General features: G+C 39.5%; 2 protein-coding genes across 5 annotated transcripts; one reads left to right on the plus strand and one right to left on the minus strand.

Annotated features, from left to right (window-relative positions):
- Positions 1–438: 438 nt before the first annotated feature.
- Positions 439–5,757, minus strand: OIP5 (Opa interacting protein 5). The gene is made up of 5 exons (XM_062494917.1): positions 5,439–5,757; positions 5,256–5,322; positions 4,132–4,254; positions 3,573–3,654; positions 439–2,275 (listed from the first exon to the last, which is right to left on the minus strand). Exons 1-5 carry the CDS (start codon positions 5,755–5,757, stop codon positions 2,120–2,122), a joined length of 747 nt encoding a protein of 248 aa, XP_062350901.1. The 3' UTR covers positions 439–2,119.
- Positions 5,758–5,926: 169 nt separating this feature from the next.
- NUSAP1 (nucleolar and spindle associated protein 1) lies at positions 5,927–19,290 on the plus strand. Of its 4 annotated transcripts, none has more exons than XM_062494504.1 (12): positions 5,927–6,210; positions 7,395–7,460; positions 8,513–8,701; positions 9,715–9,889; positions 11,510–11,599; positions 12,327–12,427; positions 13,147–13,206; positions 13,399–13,586; positions 15,613–15,797; positions 16,733–16,843; positions 17,403–17,496; positions 17,978–19,290. In XM_062494504.1, exons 1-12 carry the CDS (start codon positions 6,118–6,120, stop codon positions 18,063–18,065), a joined length of 1,440 nt encoding a protein of 479 aa, XP_062350488.1. In that variant the 5' UTR covers positions 5,927–6,117; the 3' UTR covers positions 18,066–19,290. The 4 variants fall into 4 exon arrangements, with proteins under 4 accessions (XP_062350488.1, XP_062350489.1, XP_062350486.1 ...); XM_062494505.1 differs by having other exon boundaries at positions 15,613–15,785; XM_062494502.1 differs by lacking the exon at positions 5,927–6,210 and having other exon boundaries at positions 7,169–7,460.
- Positions 19,291–19,543: the final 253 nt, after the last annotated feature.

The following is a 19,543-nucleotide window of genomic DNA, read 5'->3' on the forward strand; positions in this document are numbered from 1 at the left end:
GTAGCAAAACCCTCTGTTGCTTGTATTGATTGCCTAAAAATAATAAGGCCCCTCAGGAAACTGTTTTATTTATGTATTGTTTATTGTTTTGATGACTACACTTATGAAAAATTTCTTCTGTGGTTGGCAGAGGTCCTCCCAGTTTCAAAGATTACAGAAATGCAGTTTAAAAATTTATCAGCTATTTTTCAGCACATACTCACTATTTATTTGAATTCATGCTAAGTAATATAATTTGAGGAACCATTACTTTGATGCTTCATAACAAGTGAGGACTGAAGGAAGAGGAAGTGATGTTTTTCTTTCTGCAAAATCAGTCAAAGGAAAAGAAGTAATATTGGCAATGATTTGCACAATATGAATTTCTGAATTTCAGCCTTTATTTAACAAGTTCCTTTTTTATGACTTTAAATATAATACAAAAACGTAATTGACAGCTTTCTTTTTCTTTTAGAGATTAACACTAATGCAACAAAACAATTTAGCATTGTTCATAGTAGAGATACAAAGTAGCAAGAATCAGTCTCAATGCAGAAACCGGAATGAAAGGGCAAAATAAAATAGTCCCATTTTCAATCACATTTCTTATACTTGTGCAACAACACAAGGACTAAGGAAGTACTTCAGTGGTGGTATCAGAATTTGTGAGAGTCCCTCCTCCCCTTGCAGAATGACTGTTGATACTCTGGTTTTGCTTACCACAACGAACCAAGCCCATAGAGAGCTCCCAAACAGAAAGCAGCACAGTGAGCATTAGTACTAGCCTAAGCACCAGCTACCCACCTAAAACCTCTCAGGTGCCTTACAGTCAGTTTTGTCCCCTCTGCTCCAAGCCCATTTTGAGTTATTTTACAAATAGGACAAAACACAGAATTGGCAGCAGCAGCAATGAGGTCTGCAACCTGCTGGTCATATATATGGAAGGAGAAGGCAATTTAAATCACTGGAATTAAATCGATCAAGTAAATAGAATCCTCTATAGACTACTACAGAGAACTACTAAACTTTCCATAAAGTTCATTATTCCCTTAGGGAAAAACATTAGCCCTTTAAACAGCAAAAGAGAGAGGAAAAGGGCCCTTAATCTTCCAAGAACAAGAATTAGGAATATTCTCTCCCACTAACAAAGTGTAAGTAGTACTTTCTTTAATGTAAAATTATTTTCTAAACGTTTGGAAATAAGCAGAACCAATTTTCAACAGAGAGGAATGACCATGAGCCGTGAGAGGTATTTTTTATGAAATATCTTAACTGGCCAGTTGAAGGCAACAGGCAAATCATAACTTGCAGGAAAACATTGCTTCCAGGATTGTGTAGAAGACTGCTTCTTGGTTTCATAGCTGACATTCCAGAAAGAAATGCTCAAATCTGTTCAAGGCACTTTTTCACAGCCTTAGCTGGCAGAATTTGACTCAGTCCTTTTCCTAGGGCTGCCCTTCAGCAGACATGGCAGGCATGTGGATTGCCCTTGACCAGAAATCCAAAACCTTGTGTTCTGCCTTCATGATGCCATCCAGACTCATGCACTAAGAACACTGCAGCACCTGTGATGTGCTTATCTGCTGCTTTTGCAGGCAGCATGCACAAGTAAACATGAAAACTATTCAGGAGTCCATTTATCAGTGGCTCACATATCAGATGTGGCTAAGGAGCCACTTGACCAAAAACTAGCTGCCATTAAAACCAAGGCTGTCGTTAACACTGTGTCTGTATTAAAAGGCAGGAAAGGAGCTTTAGGTCTCTTAAGAATGTTCAGTTTGTAATGGCAGCTCTTGAATATCATCACCTTGTTAAGTATATCTTACATAGCTCCAGAAACCTGACAAGTATTTACAAGGGTGGTTTTCCCCCTGAAGTCATTAGAAAAAACAAACCCACACTTAAACAGCCTCAGAGAGTGATGTGCTGCATGGGTGAGCTATTCAGTCTTCCAAACATAACTTCAGCATGTCAGATTTTCAGGTGTTCCCCTGGAGGGATGTACTTCATCATCAGTTCTTTCCACACACAGATAAAGTGACAGATCAACACTCAAACCTGGTCAGGTGTATTATGTCTTTGTAATGACCAAACTCAGCAGAGATGCAGAAACAGCTCCAGCACTTCTTGAAAAGGAGTATTAGTTGGCATTAACTCTTGCATATCCTGATACTAGGTCATCTGCTTCTGTTGAAGAGTTTTGCCATTCTGTTGCATAATTATTTTGTTCCAGTTTCTCCAGCTTCCTTATCACTAATTCTATGCGACTGTTGAAGTCCACAAGATGTTCTTTCACCTAGAAAAAAAGAGAAATTAAGAGTGTTAAAATTAGTAAAACCAGTCCTAACATCGGATCTTTGAAGGACCTGCACCCCACTTTAAGTGGCTAAAGAGCAGCTCACTTTGAAGATGGAAAAATAGAGAGGGCTTGATCTCTATACTGCATGTTTAGTACTGATAAAACCAGCACCCAGATCAGAGGGCTGCACTACAAACTGCACTACTACAAGGAGATGGATGAATGTGTGCCAGTATCAGCCCTTCCAGGGACATAATAGAAATAACTATTTAAGGAGATGGAGTTTTACTATGATACAGTTTTACTATGATGAATCTGATCTTTCCTAGTTAAGTTTTCACATAGCCAGAGACCTTCTTTAACCCTATATGGACAAACTGTTTCATCATTATCTTAGGAATACATGTGGACATTATGTCTCAAAAAGCAAAGGCCTGATGCTTGAGCTTGTTCTAGTCAACAAGAAAACTCTCTACAGGCACATAATTTGTGTTTGCAATGAAGTGCTACCATACTTTTACTTCAATCATGTATTTTTACTTCGACTTCAGAAGTTTTAACTGGATAAGATTTTTGCATCAGCCTCACCTGACCTGTAAAAACACTCTTGATTTTACAGACACTGGAAGATGACTCAAAACAGGACCAAACTTCAGAAATGTCAAAGGCCCATTAAAAGAGAAACTAAAACCTAAACTCAAACCCAAAGTAAAAAACAAATAAACATAAACACTGGGTATGCTGGCTGTCCCCTACACACAACTAACTTTTTTGCACTAAGGCACAGGCAATTAACTAACAAAAACTAGTCAGGTTACAGATAAGAACATCCAATTTGAACACCAAAACAGGAGGGAGCTCCTAGAGTTGTCTCAGAGTACAAATACTGCCATGGTGCTTTGAGCTTACACAGACATAAAGATATAACTCTTTAAAAATCCCTTTCAAATAAAAAAAAATTCTATTTTTAAATTCTTCAACAATGACCACACAAGTCGTAATACTTAGGCCAAGTCTGTATAAACGATTCTTGGGGGGTTTTGTCTTTGCAAAGTGTAGAGATAAAAGGATAACAAAGTTTTGCCAAAATTTAGCTAGAACTGGGTATATTTTGCAGTTTAGGGATCTTAGAAAATGTTCCACATCTCATGCACTGAGTCAGTTATTGTCACATAAGGCAGCATTTCCTCAGTCTTGGGCACTTAAAAACCCCACATTTGTATCAATGTTTTTGAATTAGTGTCCAAAATTATCAGCAATTTAAAAGTATTTTCCATTACTGTGGAAATCTTACTTTCTGCATGTGTTCCTTTAAGGTCACAGGTGGAAAATTCACCTTAGAAGCTTCTATAATCCTTTGTTTTTTTACAAGGTAACTGGAAAAGAAAAGGGCAGAGGGAAAAAAACACAGGAAAAACAGTTAAAAAAGCTATAGCTGCATTATTTAGACAGATAATTTAAGATGATCTTAAAGCAGATACAAGGTTGTTGCCAAAACTAATTATGAAAATATGCAAAACTTAACAATGGTTTTACTTTGCAATCAAAATCCTCTCATCACCACCTATAAGTAATTTACTGCTTCTATAGTCAAGTCCTCAACCTATCACAGATAGCTTACATTAGCCAAATGAATCTGGAACTGAAGATATTTCAGTATTGCACACAAGTAAAGCCTTACATTGCACGAGGACACTCAAGTGGTGCAAGGCAAATCAAAGGGATTCACATCAATAAAATTTAGACATCCAGGATATTAAAATCCCACACCAATATGCTCAGACAAAAGCCAAACCACTTTTGTTAGGTGTAGGCTACTTGTACAGTAATTTACAACAATACAGTGTACTCACCAGATGATGCTATCCTTGAAGAAACAGAACAAGTCTCGGAGATATGCCAGGTCGCTGCCAGAAGAATGAAGAATGAAGCCCACAGCCAAGCCACATGACCGACAGGATAATAAATAATAAGCACTAAAGAGAGAAAGGGAAAAGTGTTCTTAAACAGCAGCTTTTCAAACCACAGATGCTGCATATTTGTGCAAATCTTCCATTGTGCTGGGGAAAAGTCCAAGGCATAATAATGCCCCCTCCTCAAAAAAATAGTACATGAAAAAACAACATGACCATAAGAAACTGGGCATGTTGTGAAAGACGTAATCTCTCTAATAAGTGAAGTTGCTATTAAGGAAGAAAACGCACATCTTATTATCACAGAGTGGTTTAGACTATTCTATTGAAATATGATTTAAGTGATAAAACAATGCATTTTTTCTAATAAAACAATTATTGTCCCATGCAGAGAGAGGGACAAGGAAAAAAGTCAAGAAAAGAGCAAGTCTTATATTGAAAAGGCTCCCAGTCCTTAATATATATATATATTCAATATAAGGCATCGCTTGTAATTTGTAAAACAGCCTTTAAACATCATTCAAACAAGCTGCTGGTTCTGTAAGCCCCCAGGTGACATTTTACATTCTTCCCATTAGACGGAGTTACCAAATCTTGCTAACGGCAGGTTCATGAATAGGGCAGCACAAGTTTTTAATTTCCATTATTAAGAAAAAACAACCAACCAAAAGCCACCCGTCCCCGAAAAACCAAACCAAACCGACTAAAAACCCACCAAACCAAACAAAACCCAGAGGTGTTTTAAGTTTAGGGAAGGAAAGAAAGGGACCTACAAGCTAAGCTGTCTCCTACTGCATTGCTCGAATGTTTCTCTCCACCCACAGAGGCTAGAGCAGCAAAACTTTTGATTTCAAGCGCAAAGCACATCCGTACAAAAGGCTGCCCTATCCTAAGTGTGAAACAGGCACAGAAGTCGCTTGGGAGTTTACCAAGCCACTCAGAACCCCCACTCACACAAGCCCGGAGGAGCTCCCGGCTTTGCCGGAGCCCAGCTCTGCCCGCACGATTTACCGCGGCGGCCACTCACGGCACGCCCGCCGCCAGGAAATACGGGAGCTACGCACCATCCCAGGAGGGCTCCCTCGAGGCCGACCAACAGCGAGTCCTCCCAGGTGACATCGCCGGTGACTTCTGTGAAGAAACACAGAGAGACGCGCTGCAACCGAGAGTCCCCGGACCAACCCCAGCCCGGCCGCCGCTGCCCGCCCCAAACCCCGCTCGTCCTCGGCCCCCGACGGGGCACTGACTGAAGCAGACGAGGACGCCGAGCCCCGGCGGCTCCTGCCCGCACAGCTGCAGCGAGTCGCCCAGCACCGTCCAGCAGCCGCGGCAGTGGAACACGGCGCACTCCTCCGGCAGCGGACCCTGCCGCCGCGGCGGCGATGCCGGCACCGACGGCAAGGAAGACGACGACGACGGCGGCGGCGGCGGCGGAGGAGGAGGCGGCGGGGGTGCCGACAGAGAGATCCAGGAAGTAGCGGCGGGGGCGGGCGCCCGCTCCAGCACAATGGTCCCGGTGGGCTGCGGGTCTTGGAACAGCTGCTGCAGCCGCCGCCGCACATCCATCTCTTCCCGCCGAGCGTTCTGGCGCGGGGCCCGCCCTCCAAGCCTCGCAATTGGAGCGCGGTTCGCACGTCTGCATTTTCATTGGTTAGCGGACGCGTCAATCCTCTCCGCCCGCGGCTATTGGGCAGAAGCCCACACCGCGCGCGCCTTTCTCTGCCGGGAGCGCCTCATCGCGCTTGAAAGTAAGCACGCGCGGCGGATCGCGTCGCCATTGGCGGCTTCCGCGCCCCGCTCCCTTTGGGACACGCCCCCTTCCCTGGCCCAGCCAATGGCTGGCGCGGCGGGACAGTTTGAACGGCGGGGGCGGCGCGAGGGCTGTCGGTTGGCGCGCGGCGGGCCGGGCTGGTCGCAGCTTCTGTCATGGCGCTCGCTTCGCTGCCGCCCCTGGAAGCGCTGAAATACGCCGAGCTCCAGCGCATCGCCAAGGCTGCGGGGCTGAGGGCCAACCTTCGGGTGAGGTGGGGCGGCTGCGGCGCAGCGCTGCCCACGAAGCTCCGGGTTCTGGGGTGCCTCCTGTGCCCGGCCGTGAGCCGAGGAGAACGCGGCCCCGGCCTGCCGGGGCGCTCCCTCCGGGGTCTGGAGCGGCGCTGCGTTCGCGTGGGGTGCCCCGGGGGCTGTGCTGCCGTCCGGGATGCGGGCAGGCACTCGGGGAAGGAAGGGGAGAGCGGGGCTCCGGTGTTCCTCAGGGCTGCCCCCGCCTCTCCGGCCCGGCTGTTCCCCCACGCCGGTGTCCCCGTGCTGTTTGTCCCCAGTGGGGGGAGTTGTGGTTGGTTGTTTGGCTTGGTGGTTTTGTGGGGTTTTTTTTGTTTGTTTTTTTTGTTTGTTTGTTGTTGTTTTTTTTTTTTTCCTCCACGACTCGGAGCGGGAGGAACAGTGACAACATAGTACCTTAAGGGAGGAGAGGGCGCGGTTAACGGCGAGAAGTTTAAAGGCGCCCCAGGGTCGTGCCTGGAGCCGCAGGTGTGTGTGGCACGGCCTGGCCCCTCCCGGGCGGCGCTGCCAGCAGCGGCACAAGTCGTACAAAACCTTAAAAGAAAGAAAGATGTACGGCTGGGGTGGATGAGGCAGCTCCCTGTCCCCACAGGACTAAGGGTTGTTCTGAGAATGTTAGTTTTGGGGTGTTCTGGTTGTTTTTGTGCTGACCTGTCTATTTAGGTGTTTAAGAGTCTTCCACAGCTTGACTCATGGATGGTGTGTTTTCGTTGTTATTTTATTACTCTTACTGCTGGATGTATGCAAGGGATGAAAATAATACTTTGCGTGTAGCATGGCCAAAACAGAAGCAGTTGCAGAAATTTGATACAAGTTTAATTCAAGTTCAGCTGCACTGTGAGGCTTAGAACTGTCTCATTCCTTGAACAATTAACCTCCTGAAAAATAGCTCAGGAGAAACCTAGTCAGGGAAGTTTTGCCTTTGTGCCTCTGTGGAGAATATGCTACGTATTTATCTGTGGTCTTAGGCACTTTCTCTAGTTGATTGACTCGAACAATATTCTAGGTATGCCATATTCTGTTGGATTCAGCAAATGTTCTTCTGCTTTGTTGGACTGGTTTGTTGGATGCAGGTTGGGCTTATGCAGCTCTTCAATGACTTAATGGACTGTTTGGTTTATGTGTTGTTTTTAATTTCTCTTCAGGCAGACAAATTGATGGAATCATTGAAGCAACACTTTGAAGGGACAAAAGAAGACAGGGAAAATATGGTAACAGATAATAAATCAGCCATTGCTTTTAAGAAATGTACCTTAATTTGTAACCCGTAGAAGGGACATGTGCTGAAGGGTGTTTATGGCCCTGATGGCAACTGTAATAGAAATACCATTTTCTTCTTAGTGCCCTTACTCTAAAGTACTTATGTACTGATGGAAATAGATATGCTAATGTTAGTTTTGAAGCTGCCTCTATGTGTGTGAAAGCTGATTTCCTTCCAGCTGCCAAAATTAACTGTGTATTTTTCAGCATTGGTACAAAACTATTCTCTGTGAACAATAGCATTTTTCACTGAACAAATCTTAATTCTTGCTTGTTTGGCTCCAGACGCTATTCAGTACCAAATATAAAAATATTTTATTCATTTTGCATGCCTAAAAGAAGAGGACTAGATATTAATTGGAAAGTGTTTTGCATCTACTACAATTTACTTCCACTATAATGAAAACAATACAGTTGTGCTACTTCCTCTATTTGCCTCTTAGGGTTTTGTTTTCTTCACTTTTTTTTAAAGTTTTCTGTAAGCTGAATTATTTTGTTGAGTGTGACAATGTTTTTGAAGCTTTGGATTAAAAGTAATTTATTTGTTTTTTTCTAAAATATATCTCCCTTTAAGTGCATCCCCTAAAAATCTTGTTTAAAAGTTTGTGGGACAGGTGTAAACCTTGTCAGCTTTTGTAAAATTTTCACAAGCAGGAAAGGAGATCTGTTTCTATTGCTGAAGAGTATTCCACAAATGTGGGAGGGTCATGACGACATGCAAGTTAGATTGCAAATATAAAATATTAGGCTTTTATAATTGTATTAAAATTAAATATGATAAATTAATCAGAGGAATTGTATTTAATGTATCCAAACGATGGGCTTTGACACGTAGGGGAATCTAGATAGTGCCAGTTTATTGATTACTATGCTGCTACATGGCATGCTACTCTTTATGCTCTGTGTAAAATACTTTTGCAATAATAAAATTGAAACTGTTCCTGGAGTACTTAATTTATATTTGTGTTGGATATCTTTCAGTCACACTATTTTTCTGCTACAGGGTCCTGTAAAGAGTGCATCTGCTTCCATTAAATTGGATCAACTGAGCAATCAGGAGGAAATTATGTCTGATTCACTGTGTTTTATTACAAAAAGATGTGGTAAAGATAAGAAAATCAGAAAAAAGAGGAACTCCTGTGAGGAAAGGAATACCAGTGAAGAAAATCCAGTGCTTTCTGATGAGAAACAGGTGATTTGCATTGCATGCTTTTGTGTGCTGACTGTCCTCCCTTACTCTGTGCATAATTTAAGCACACTTGATTTCTTTTCAATTGCCATTTATAGTTTATATATGTGTGTTTGTGTGTGTATAGACACATAAAAATTCATCTGCAAGCATTTAGGTACTGGTCTACTGTATTTGTAGGACTGACTTTTGTCTATCTATGTGCTGTCCCATAATAAACAGACATTACTTGCTAGTCATTGCTTCAAGATAATAAATTCCTCTAAGAAATATACAATTCCAGACACTTTATCTGAGTGTAAGACTGCTTTCACTAGTTCATTATATTATTCTGAATGTTAGTCTAGTTTCAGAATTTATCTAAAATAAGGCTGTTGTTGCTTTTTTGATGCAGAAAAAATTCAGAATTTGCACAATTGCCTAAACCTCATAATTTTTTTTTATTGTGAGGGTTGTGTGACTGAGGGAGAGAGCTTCAAAGTGAGATGAAGGTAGATTTCTTTTTAGTTACAAGCACTAGGTAAACTAAGAACTGTCTGAAAGACTTCTACTGAGGTAGAGGAAGGAAATGAGAAAATGAGGCATGTTAATCTTTTACTGTTAGAGAATTGTACAGTACACAAAATTACAACAATAAGAATGAAGGTCCCCAGTGAATTTATTCTTGCTTGCGAATAAATAACCTTTATCTACAAGGGTAACTTTACACTAAACTGTGAGAGCTATACAGGTCAAAACTTTGTAATATATCTAAGTTTGTGAAATAACATTTTAAGTATTTCACAGGTTAATTCTGTTTGGACTTTGGAAAATCTCTTGCTTAATTTTCCAATCAAAGCAGACACAGATAAGAGGTTAGAGCACAGTGCTTCATCCAATATGGCATTGAAAACCCTTGAGGATGAAGGCTGTGCATCTCTGGGTAGTCTGTTCCACTGACTCACTGTTCTCAGAACAACAGCCTTTCTTTATCCAGTTGGAATAAACTGGTTCAACAAAGTATGTTTAAATTGCAGGTGGATTCTGATATGAAAGAAAATGAAATGCCTCAGGGTGAGCACAAAAAGGGACAGAAGGTATTACAAAACAAAAACCAAGTAACTGAAGAGAGGGCTATTGAGAATCCAGGGATGGGTACTGGACAGAAGAAACAAGCGGAGAAGACTTCTACTGAAGGCAGGGGAGAACAACGTAAGTAGAGAATTGGATAAAAGTAGCTTTAATTTATGTGACTTAGAATGAACAAAAGAGAATTTTATTGTGTCTTTATTGTGGTATGTCTGTTGATCAGTACCTTGTTTTGGGGATACCAGAAGAAAATTGGTCTGGTTTGAGTTTACTTGTTTAACATGTTGTAACACAAATCCACAAATTCTGCAGTGTAGGAATTTTGCTGGCTTTGACTTCAGAACTCTTAGTAAGGGAGTTCTCAGAGATCTGAGTCTATTTGAATTTTACTCTTCCAAAAGGATCAGTGTCTTTTGGAATATCCTTGAGGTGTTATTTGGCCTTTAAGAGGTGGCAAGAAAGGGAGGACTTGCTTCCTCGTGCTTAATTTATCTTTTTCTATAGGCAAACACTTAACTTTTCCTTTCCAGGAGTAAAATTAGCAGAAAAGAATGTAGAATCCTTTCATTTGTTTGAACTACCTAAGAGTATCTGAATGTATTCCACTGGATCACTTTTTCATCTTGTGGCATTTTTAGTCGTTCAAATTTGATGCCACTGCAAGTATGAATTAATTTATCCCCCGCTGCTTTGTGTATGCAGCTGACATGAAGAAATGAGTTTGTCTACACAATCTGATGATTTTCTTGATGTTGAGGATCTGTCAAGTAAGACACACCTGCATTTGCTGTTAGGCTCAGTGTATGTAGTCTGTAAGTTTGATAGAGATCCTTGTTGCTCTGTAGAATTTACAAGGACAATCTTAGGGGAGACCACCAATAATTTTGAACTAACTCAAAAATGTGGGTTTTTTTTCACAAAGGTTGCTTTTAAAAACAAAAGCAATAGGGTATGTTTAAGATACTTGGGTTGAGGCAGCACTTATCCTCACAGTTCGTACAGTGCTCATCTCTTCCTATTGGTGTAGTGACAAGTGCCTGCATTTAATATTGACAAATTGACTTTTCAACAATTATTTTTAACTGCATGCCATTACTTGTTTCCAATAAGGATTTGTTTCAATACATTGAGGTAATCTAAGTTTACTTTTGAGGGGATGTGAATGACCAGAAATGCAAATGTTTGCTGTCGATATGCGAATGTTACTTAATGTAAAATCTTTACCTATTTTTTTTTTCTTAAAATAAATCATTAAAATGTGAGCATGAGCTTATTACTATACCTGAGAGCAAAGATGGCAAAAATAACTTGGACTCTGCATGTAAATTAAGGCAGTGGCAGAAAAGTTGGCAAAAAGGTATTTCTTCTTTAGTATCAACATTTTAAAAACACAGATCCAAGGCCTGTGAATTAGAAGTTTTTGTTTACCAGAACCACAGTTCTTGTGTAAACTTTCCCTGAGAAATTTTTACTATTGTAGGATACAAACCCAATATGACTTTAGGATTCATGCTGGGCTTGTGGTTTGTCAAGATATCTTATTACTGATGAACCAATCAAAATAATTTTGAGAGACTTAGAACATACCTATTCCAGCTGGTTTTATTTCTTAAGATCTACACTCACTTTGAGGAGATAAGAGTATGTTTTGAAACAAACTTGGAATAATATTTCAAAGTTCTGTGATTCCTTTAAATAATCCTAAAGGAGTTATAATGATTTTATTTAATCTTACTGTACCAGGTAATGCTCATCCTGCAGGAGGGAAGATCCCTTTACGTGCAGGCCGTGCATCTAGGCCTGCAAAAATGGGAATGACAGCTACTACACCAAGTAAGAAAACCTACCATCTTTAGAAAGAGATGTGTTCAATCTGTGTAAAGAGAGACTTGACTTGGTACTTTTACAATTCAAAATTCTATTTCTGCTTAAATAAAAGAATATTCTCTCTTTAAAAAGCAAGCAAAAAACCAAGTTTCTCAAATGTTTCATTTCAAGGTACCTGTTCCAGCTTGTAAATTCATAGTAATAAATGACTGGCATGTATGTTAAAAAACTGTTTTATGGAACATATTTTTCAATCCAATACTAGCACTAATGATTTTCAAGGAATAGGAACACGTACATGCTATTACTCCTGCTTGTTTAGTTTTCACTTTATAAATACTATGATGGTGCAGCACTACTATACGTTAGCTCATGTTCATTGCTTCTTACAATGTGTTAGATCATCTGAAATGTAGGAGTATTTATTGTTATCTTTAATTGCAGATTTGGGGAGTTGGGTTAGATGATCTTTAAAGGCCCCTTCCAACCCAAACCATGATTCTATAATCCTCCAGATTACCAGGTTACGAGCCATGTAGCTGGTGAAATAGATTCTTTTGGTCCTATTTGGGCAGCTGTTATTAAATTAATTAAAGGTCTACAGCCTTTAATTAAAGGGATGTGTTGACTTCTTTGAGGCCAGAACAATTGGTGTAATAAATTTCTCCTGTCAAGTACTAAACTTCCTTAGAACCATGTCAGATCTGTGAATCTTATCTCTGGAACTCCTTAGACTTTAAGAAGATGCATGAGGCTCAGTTCAAGAAAATGGAATCTATTGCTGACTACATTGAGAGGAAAAAAAGACTGAATGAGAATTGCAGCGCAGTCAAGGTAAGAAAACACAGGAAGATAGCCATTGGTGGCATATTCATTTATTTCCAGGCCCTTTCTGTGAAAGCCCTTACCAGGTCTCTTTAGATAAGCAAGTAGCTCGTCATGTGAATGTGCAGTGGAATCTTGTAATCAATGAAATTTAATGTAGTCCTACATAACTAGTTATATATAGTTATTTGGTATATGAGTTTTTACATGTTAACCATGTACAGCAGTAGAAACCAACAACTGCCTTGTTTTTGAGTAAAAATAACTGTCACAATTACTTTTGTGAAAGATCTCCTGGAACTTTTGTTTACAACTGTTTGAATTGCTGCAAAACTTAACCAAGGGGACAGGTTATTTTTCGAAGTGCATGAATTAAATATTAAGTTTCTCTTGTGTCTGAACTATCATCCCATGGCTGCACATGATTCTCCTTAAAAATACATACAGTATGTGGTGTTCTCAGTTCTTGTATTTCACCCTCACGTGGGTGAAAGCTGCTAACAGGGCCTCTCACAAAGTGTAGTAGAGCCTAAAAAGAAGTGACAGTAATGTATCAGTGAATGTATAAACGAATGTCAATGGCCACAGAATTGTTCAGGTCAGTTACTCTAGCACTGACAGGTCTATATCAAACAGTAACAATGAATGAAACTCCTGAATACTATATTTATATTTTTTCATGACATATATTGTATCAATGTGTACTTCAGACAAATTACTATTTGTAGGTGCTGACCAGAAAATCAAATCCGTTAAGAGCATCAGAAAAAGATACTCCACATTCTAAGGTATGTGTTGCCAGGTCAATTTTAGTAGTAATAAAAATACTTCAATTTAAAATATACTTTTAAAGAGGGAAAAAAAGGGACAAAACTGAAGAAGCCATATGCTTCTATTTCACTGTGTATCTTCCCTTCCTCTTTGCTGTTTTGTAGATGAATTTTCAGCAGTCTGGTAACTCAGAATTTGCTTTTCCCTAGAAACAAGCCAGCGGCAAAAGGTTTTTATTCAGCCCAAATCCAGAAAGAGGCAGATTCTCCAACACTGCCACTCCTAGTAACCTCCGACGCTCACCACGCAGTTCTCTGAACGCTGCTAATCGGAGTGTTTTAACCCAGAAGTCTTCATTTCACCCTTCTGTACTTTCAACATCCAAAATGAATGTCAGGTAAAAAGAACAAACCAAAGCTACCAGCAAGCTATTTGAAGTGATAGGCGTGAAATAACACTGACTGGGATTTTGCTGCATTATTTCTCTTCCAAAGGTGACCTATGCAAGACTAATTCTGATTACTAACTTTCAGCCTGGCTTTGTGGGTGGTTTATGCCTCACTATACTGTTACTCTCTTCATTCTTCATTTTTGTCTGTTAGAAGGCTCTCAGATCCTGGCTTTAATTTTGCTAAAACCAATTGATGCAAAATCCAGCAAATTATTTTTCTTCAGTTACTGTGTTAGCTTTTCTATTTTGCCAGGCAACCTAATTGTTTCTGTTTATCTGAATTAATTTATCTGTAAATTTTTTTAAATCAGAACTTCCTTCAGTAGTCCAGGTGAGTCTTGCAATGTTTTTTTTGGTGCTTTCTTCCTTTTGTCCTCTACTTCCCCTCCCCTTCAGTGTCACAGCGGGGGTCCTCTTGTGGTTGACCACTACAAGCCGACCACTTCTAGGACATGGCAACCCAGCTGGCACCAGAAGTCATGAGGAACTGCCAAATGAATTAACTCTTACTCAGTGCTCATCTCATTTACTTTTACAATGTCATGTATATGTCATGATTCCTCCACAGTAATCTAATTCTGTTAGTTGTTAATACTTCATGAACCTCTGTTATCAGTATGTTTTCTTCACTTCTTAATAATTTTCCTGAAGTCTTGGTTAAGAAACATTTTAAAAGAAGGAATTGGAAGGACATCCCTGATGGTATCCTGTTCATAAATGTCCTTTTGCTTGGATTTCTAACACAGCCTTTATTTTTAATATTTCTCTGATTTCTAACTATTCTATTGATTTTTACTTTAATCAGTTTCCTAAATTTTCCACTGAGACTGAAATTCTGATTAGACATTGTCCCATTGCTAACAATACGTGGTTGTTTGCAGGCCTTGGTTGTGTTACTTTCTCTGATGACCTTCACTTTTCAACTTTTGCATGCCAAGATCATGGCTGCTGGGGATTTTTTTTGTCCCTGACAAAAGTGTGTGTGGGATTGTTAAGTCAGATAATACAACTTCTCATATTGGTGTCTGATAATGTATAATTATGTGACTTTGGAATGCAGGTCTTCTGTTCAAAGGTCAAAATCAGGTTTACAAACTTAGTGGCTTTGTTTTTACTTTAAATGTCCTTTTTTTGATTTCAACAGATAACAAATGTAAAAAATGCACTGCCTTTTAGTGTCCTCTTGGATGGGCTTGGATGTCTTCACTGCAGCCCTACATGATTCCTAGCAATATGTGAATCAAAACATTACTTTGGGGATTTGCTTCTGAAATTCCATTTGTCCAAAGCTGCACTGTGATGGACCTTGCAAGCTGTGCTTGATCGTGAACTTGCTTTCCTACAGAAACAGCTTTTTCAACATTTACTCAGTCTTTCTAAATCTTGCCAACTTATAGCTTATTCTCAGTATCTTTTTCCAAGGTTTTGAATTTTATGCATGTACACATATACAAGTAACCATAGGTATTAATTAAAAGTGTATATATACATATGGAATGTATGTGTCTTGGTATGCAGGTAATCTGTGTGTTTCAAAATTTTTAGCTGCTGCTTCTTGTAGGTCTTTGAGGTCTAGCATTCTGTTGTCTTTTGGTTTTTCTTCATTTGAATTTTAAAATTAACAAAATACACAATGTTTTACTACAGAATCCATATCTAAAGTAAATAAAATCTATTGAAGAAATCTACTAGCTTATTGCATCCAAATATATTTGCTTTTCAAAACAACAAGAAGGTCAGTTCTTTGTAGTTTCTAATATTACTTATGGCTATTGACACTGGCTTGAAACTTAGTGCTTTATACCAGCGAGGTATTGTAGTACAGTTTTTGTATGAGCTATGAACATCTTTCAGACAGTAAATCTTTCTACCTGTGATAAAAATAGAATGCAGGACCTTCTATATTCTGGCACATTGCTTCACATTCCTTGTAGGTGACTAAATTTATCTTCATATTTCTAAAACATTTCAGGTTCTCAGATGCCACAAAAGATAATGAGCATAAACGCTCCCTTACCAAGACTCCATCTAGAATGTCTCCATACATGGAGATCTGCACACCTGACACTCAAAAGGGCTGCAAACTAAGAAGTCAGAAGAAGAGTAAGGGAAATGCAAGAAATAATGATCTGACTGCATCAAAGGGTAAAGTGGATGGTGAATATTTGGTTCTTTCAGACTTCATCTTAATGAATTATTATACGAGTTTTTAACAACCAAATGTCATGTTAGACCCAGGTTTTAATTTATTTCTCTAATTTATGACTGGTTCTCCAGAAACTGCAGAATCAGTAATTTCTTTGTTTCCTTTGTTTTCCAGTGGTTTGACTAAAATATTTAGATTTTAACTTAACCCTTAACTTTTAATAACTTAAACATATGGTACCTAGCTACCTACAGAAAAGAGGATAGAAAATCTTCTAGACCTTAAGGACTATGTAGCAAAAAGATTCATGTGGCAAATTCAGGGACACTCTGTCTGCACAGAGAATTCCTTGTGGGGTTAGCATGCATCAGGCTACTAGTTGTGCTTTAGGACAACCAGTAAAACAGCCTCAGCACCCTGACCAACTCAGGAACTAAAATTAAGAAAAATCAGAAGTCTTCTGATTACTAACAATCTCTGCAGCAGCACAGCTCTGCTATCCAGTCATTGTCATCCTTAGCATCACAGGGTATCCATGCAAGTCAAGAACCCAGAGCTTCCTGGTTTGCTGTATAATAACACTAATATTTTTAAGGGGCAGGCAAAGTTCCATGTTGATCTGAAGCTGGCCTGTTCCAAAAGAATGCTTCTTTAACATGAAAAAACACTTTGTTCCAAAGAACCATAGGAGAAACACAATTTGCCTTGTAGGACTAGAAAAACACATGGAGCTCCATGTGCTCTTTGATAGTATAATCATAGCTAAAGGGCCAGTACTCTGCAACTCTTGCCCTCCCTATTTCAAGGGAGCTGTGTGCAATTCTATCTTTAGAGGTAGCAGCAGAGGTATTTAATGGCTCTTTGGTCTGGATAATTGTAGTGTGGTCTTCCTGTGAACAGTGATGCTCCTGCTAATCTAATTATGGTATCTTGATGCTTTTCATAGTTCTTACCCCCTTCAAATTTGGAGCTCAATCTGCAGAACCCACAAGTGGAAAGAAGACATTTGATCTCAAAGCAAGTCTCTCTCGGCCCCTTCGGTATCAGCCACACAAAGGTACCGTGACCCTGTGCAGTGTGTGCTGGTCACATCCCTCACACTCAGCTGCTCCAACAGGGCTGCTTTGATACAAACAGTGAGAACAAAGTTTACAGTCTCTCTTCCTGTCCCTTTTCCTTTCTCCCTGGGTTCCCTTGTGGTCTGATGTTAAATTTCTTCATAAAATATGCTTTTCAAGCTTCCTTACTGAAGATTAGTATTTTATGACAAGAAGACCATAAATACAAGAACAAGTATCCTTTTGTTCCACTGAATAGATGTATGTACAGGAAATATGAAATATTCCTTACACCATAGAGGTGGGTTTTTTAAATTTCATGTTGAGAAGCTGAACTTTGCATGGTGAGTGTTACTTCTAAGTACAGTCACCTATTACTACCTACAGAACTACTTGTAGGGAATGGGCTGGCAAAACTGATCATACAGCTTAAAGAGGCATTTCATCTTCAAGACAACCAGCAAGAAACAGGCTAGCTAGAATAAAGTCATTATAAGAAGTTAGGCACACAATTACTAAATGATTCAACTAGTCTCTCTTTTTGCCCCTAAATTGTAGGACGACTGAAACCATGGGGAGAATTTAAAGAAAATGCTGTTCGCAATATATGTTCACATAAGAAAAATTACAAACAGCCACATCTCCAGACAAGGTTAGTACGCCACTCGTCTTTTTATGGATAGTATTACTTAAAATATGGTGATTCATTCTTATTAGGATTTAAATATAGTTTAGGAAAGAATACTCTTGTATTAAAGCCATTCTTCCTTCCAGTGACTGTTCAATTTCAGGAAGGCCAACAAAAGGCTGTCCTGCATTTTAGACTTGTTTTCCATTAACAGTATTGCTTCTGGAGTATGGACATTTACCTTCATCTTGGAAGAAGCTGTCAATATTGACATGATGTTACCTAGAGTGTTAGACCTGTATGTCTGAGCAGAAGTATTTGCCCGAAGTTTTGGGTTTGGTCCATAACAGTACTGTTATCTCTGCCTATGGCAAAGGCAGCACACTGATTAAACTCATGTTAGGCTGTGGTCAGCTTCTGATTCCTTTGGTTGCTGGGGTCTCTACCTTTAATGAAACTTGACATGGTTGCTCTTTTTTTTTTTTTTTTTTTTCCCCTCCTCCAGGGAAGAAAGGCGTGAGTCACTTGAGCAAGACAGAAAGAAGAAAAGGGCTCGTGCTCTTGGAAAATGTAGAGGTCTATCTGTGTGTTAGGACAAATAAGACATATCAAGACATCACTGTAAATACTGTTCCTGTTTTGTAAAGGCTTGTGTTTGTGTATGGTTCAGGTTGCTTTTAGCTAGTGGAAGCTAGAGAGTAATTAATGAGACCTTGCAATGTGTTCTGAGCATAATGTTTCTGTGAACAACTTCTCCACTGAGATGAGAGGTCTAAACTTTCAGGGCCTTAAAACTCTCTTGTTGCTTCATAATGTTTTCATTTAACTAATTTACTTGACTAAGAGATGTTAAAGGAGAAAATGTTAAGTGGAAAAAGATGCTCAAGAAGCCTCCTTACAACTTTGGATAGACTTGTCCATCAGAATGCACCTGTTGTGTGCAAGAATGCAGGCTTTAGATAGCAAGCTTCAAAATGTTCCACAATGTTCAAAATGACAAGAGTTGGAAGTACTTGCTTGCCCTGTTCTCCAGATCAATCCTTATATTGTTACAGCAGTTATTCAGCATTTCTAATTGCATGCTTATGAAACAGTAGGGAATATCAAAGAGAAGAAAAAACATGCAAGCTCTCTGGCAAACTAATGCATATCATAATTGTAACTACCTTTTTGAAAAAAGTCAACTGAATTTACAAATTACCACCTGAATGCTCCTAACAGTTAAGGCTTTGTTCCTTTCTATAGTAAACAGATGTTAAAATTCTCTTGCTTTTCATCTCCAAGATGCTTAAAATAGGTTATAATTGTGTTGAGGTACATTCAATACCTTGGTTTTAAAAGCAGTTATTTCTTCATTTAAAAATACATAGAAAAGCTGTCAGGGTGAGAAGTAAAAGGTAGTTTAGCAGTTGTACTTGCTCAACAGCTGTGATTACATGTTTCACTGAATTTAGTGTTGCATCAGATATATGTTGCAATGTCAAGAAAAAGCAATTTTTAAAAATAAATTTAATGTGGGAAATAAATATTTTGTATATGTCCTGGCTCTATCATTTAGTATACTATGTATAACTCCTTTCTTACTGTGGCAGTGTTTTTTGTTCACACTTGTATTTACTGTGTGTTTTCCTCACCACTCACCTGCCTCCCACTCCATGAAAGCTGTCTGCTTTGGTATCTTTAGAATCAACAGCCCTCATCCTCCTTCTACAATGAAGATGTTTACTGTTGTTTTCCTTTTGCACACAATTAGATCCTGCTTCAGCTTGCTTCATTGTGCTCTCTTACCTATAAAATACAGGTACACTTAATATTTCTAAAGTATACTTAAACAAGGTCACTGCAGAGGTCAGTGCTTTGATTACTTAAATTCATTACAGCTGCAACACATACTTCACAAAGCAAGTGCTGAGTGGTTATCCTGAATTACTGAAAACTGTCTGTCTCTGAAAAAGGCAGGTATTGAGGTTCTGTGCCACCAGTTGAGGCTGTGAATTCTTACACCTCAGCTGCATTAGGCGAACTGCACACAGCAACAGTAGGATCTGCTCTGCCCTGTAATGGTGCACAG

This window comes from Cinclus cinclus, chromosome 6 (assembly GCF_963662255.1).
Source record: "Cinclus cinclus chromosome 6, bCinCin1.1, whole genome shotgun sequence".
NCBI classification, from domain to species: Eukaryota; Metazoa; Chordata; class Aves; order Passeriformes; family Cinclidae; genus Cinclus; species Cinclus cinclus.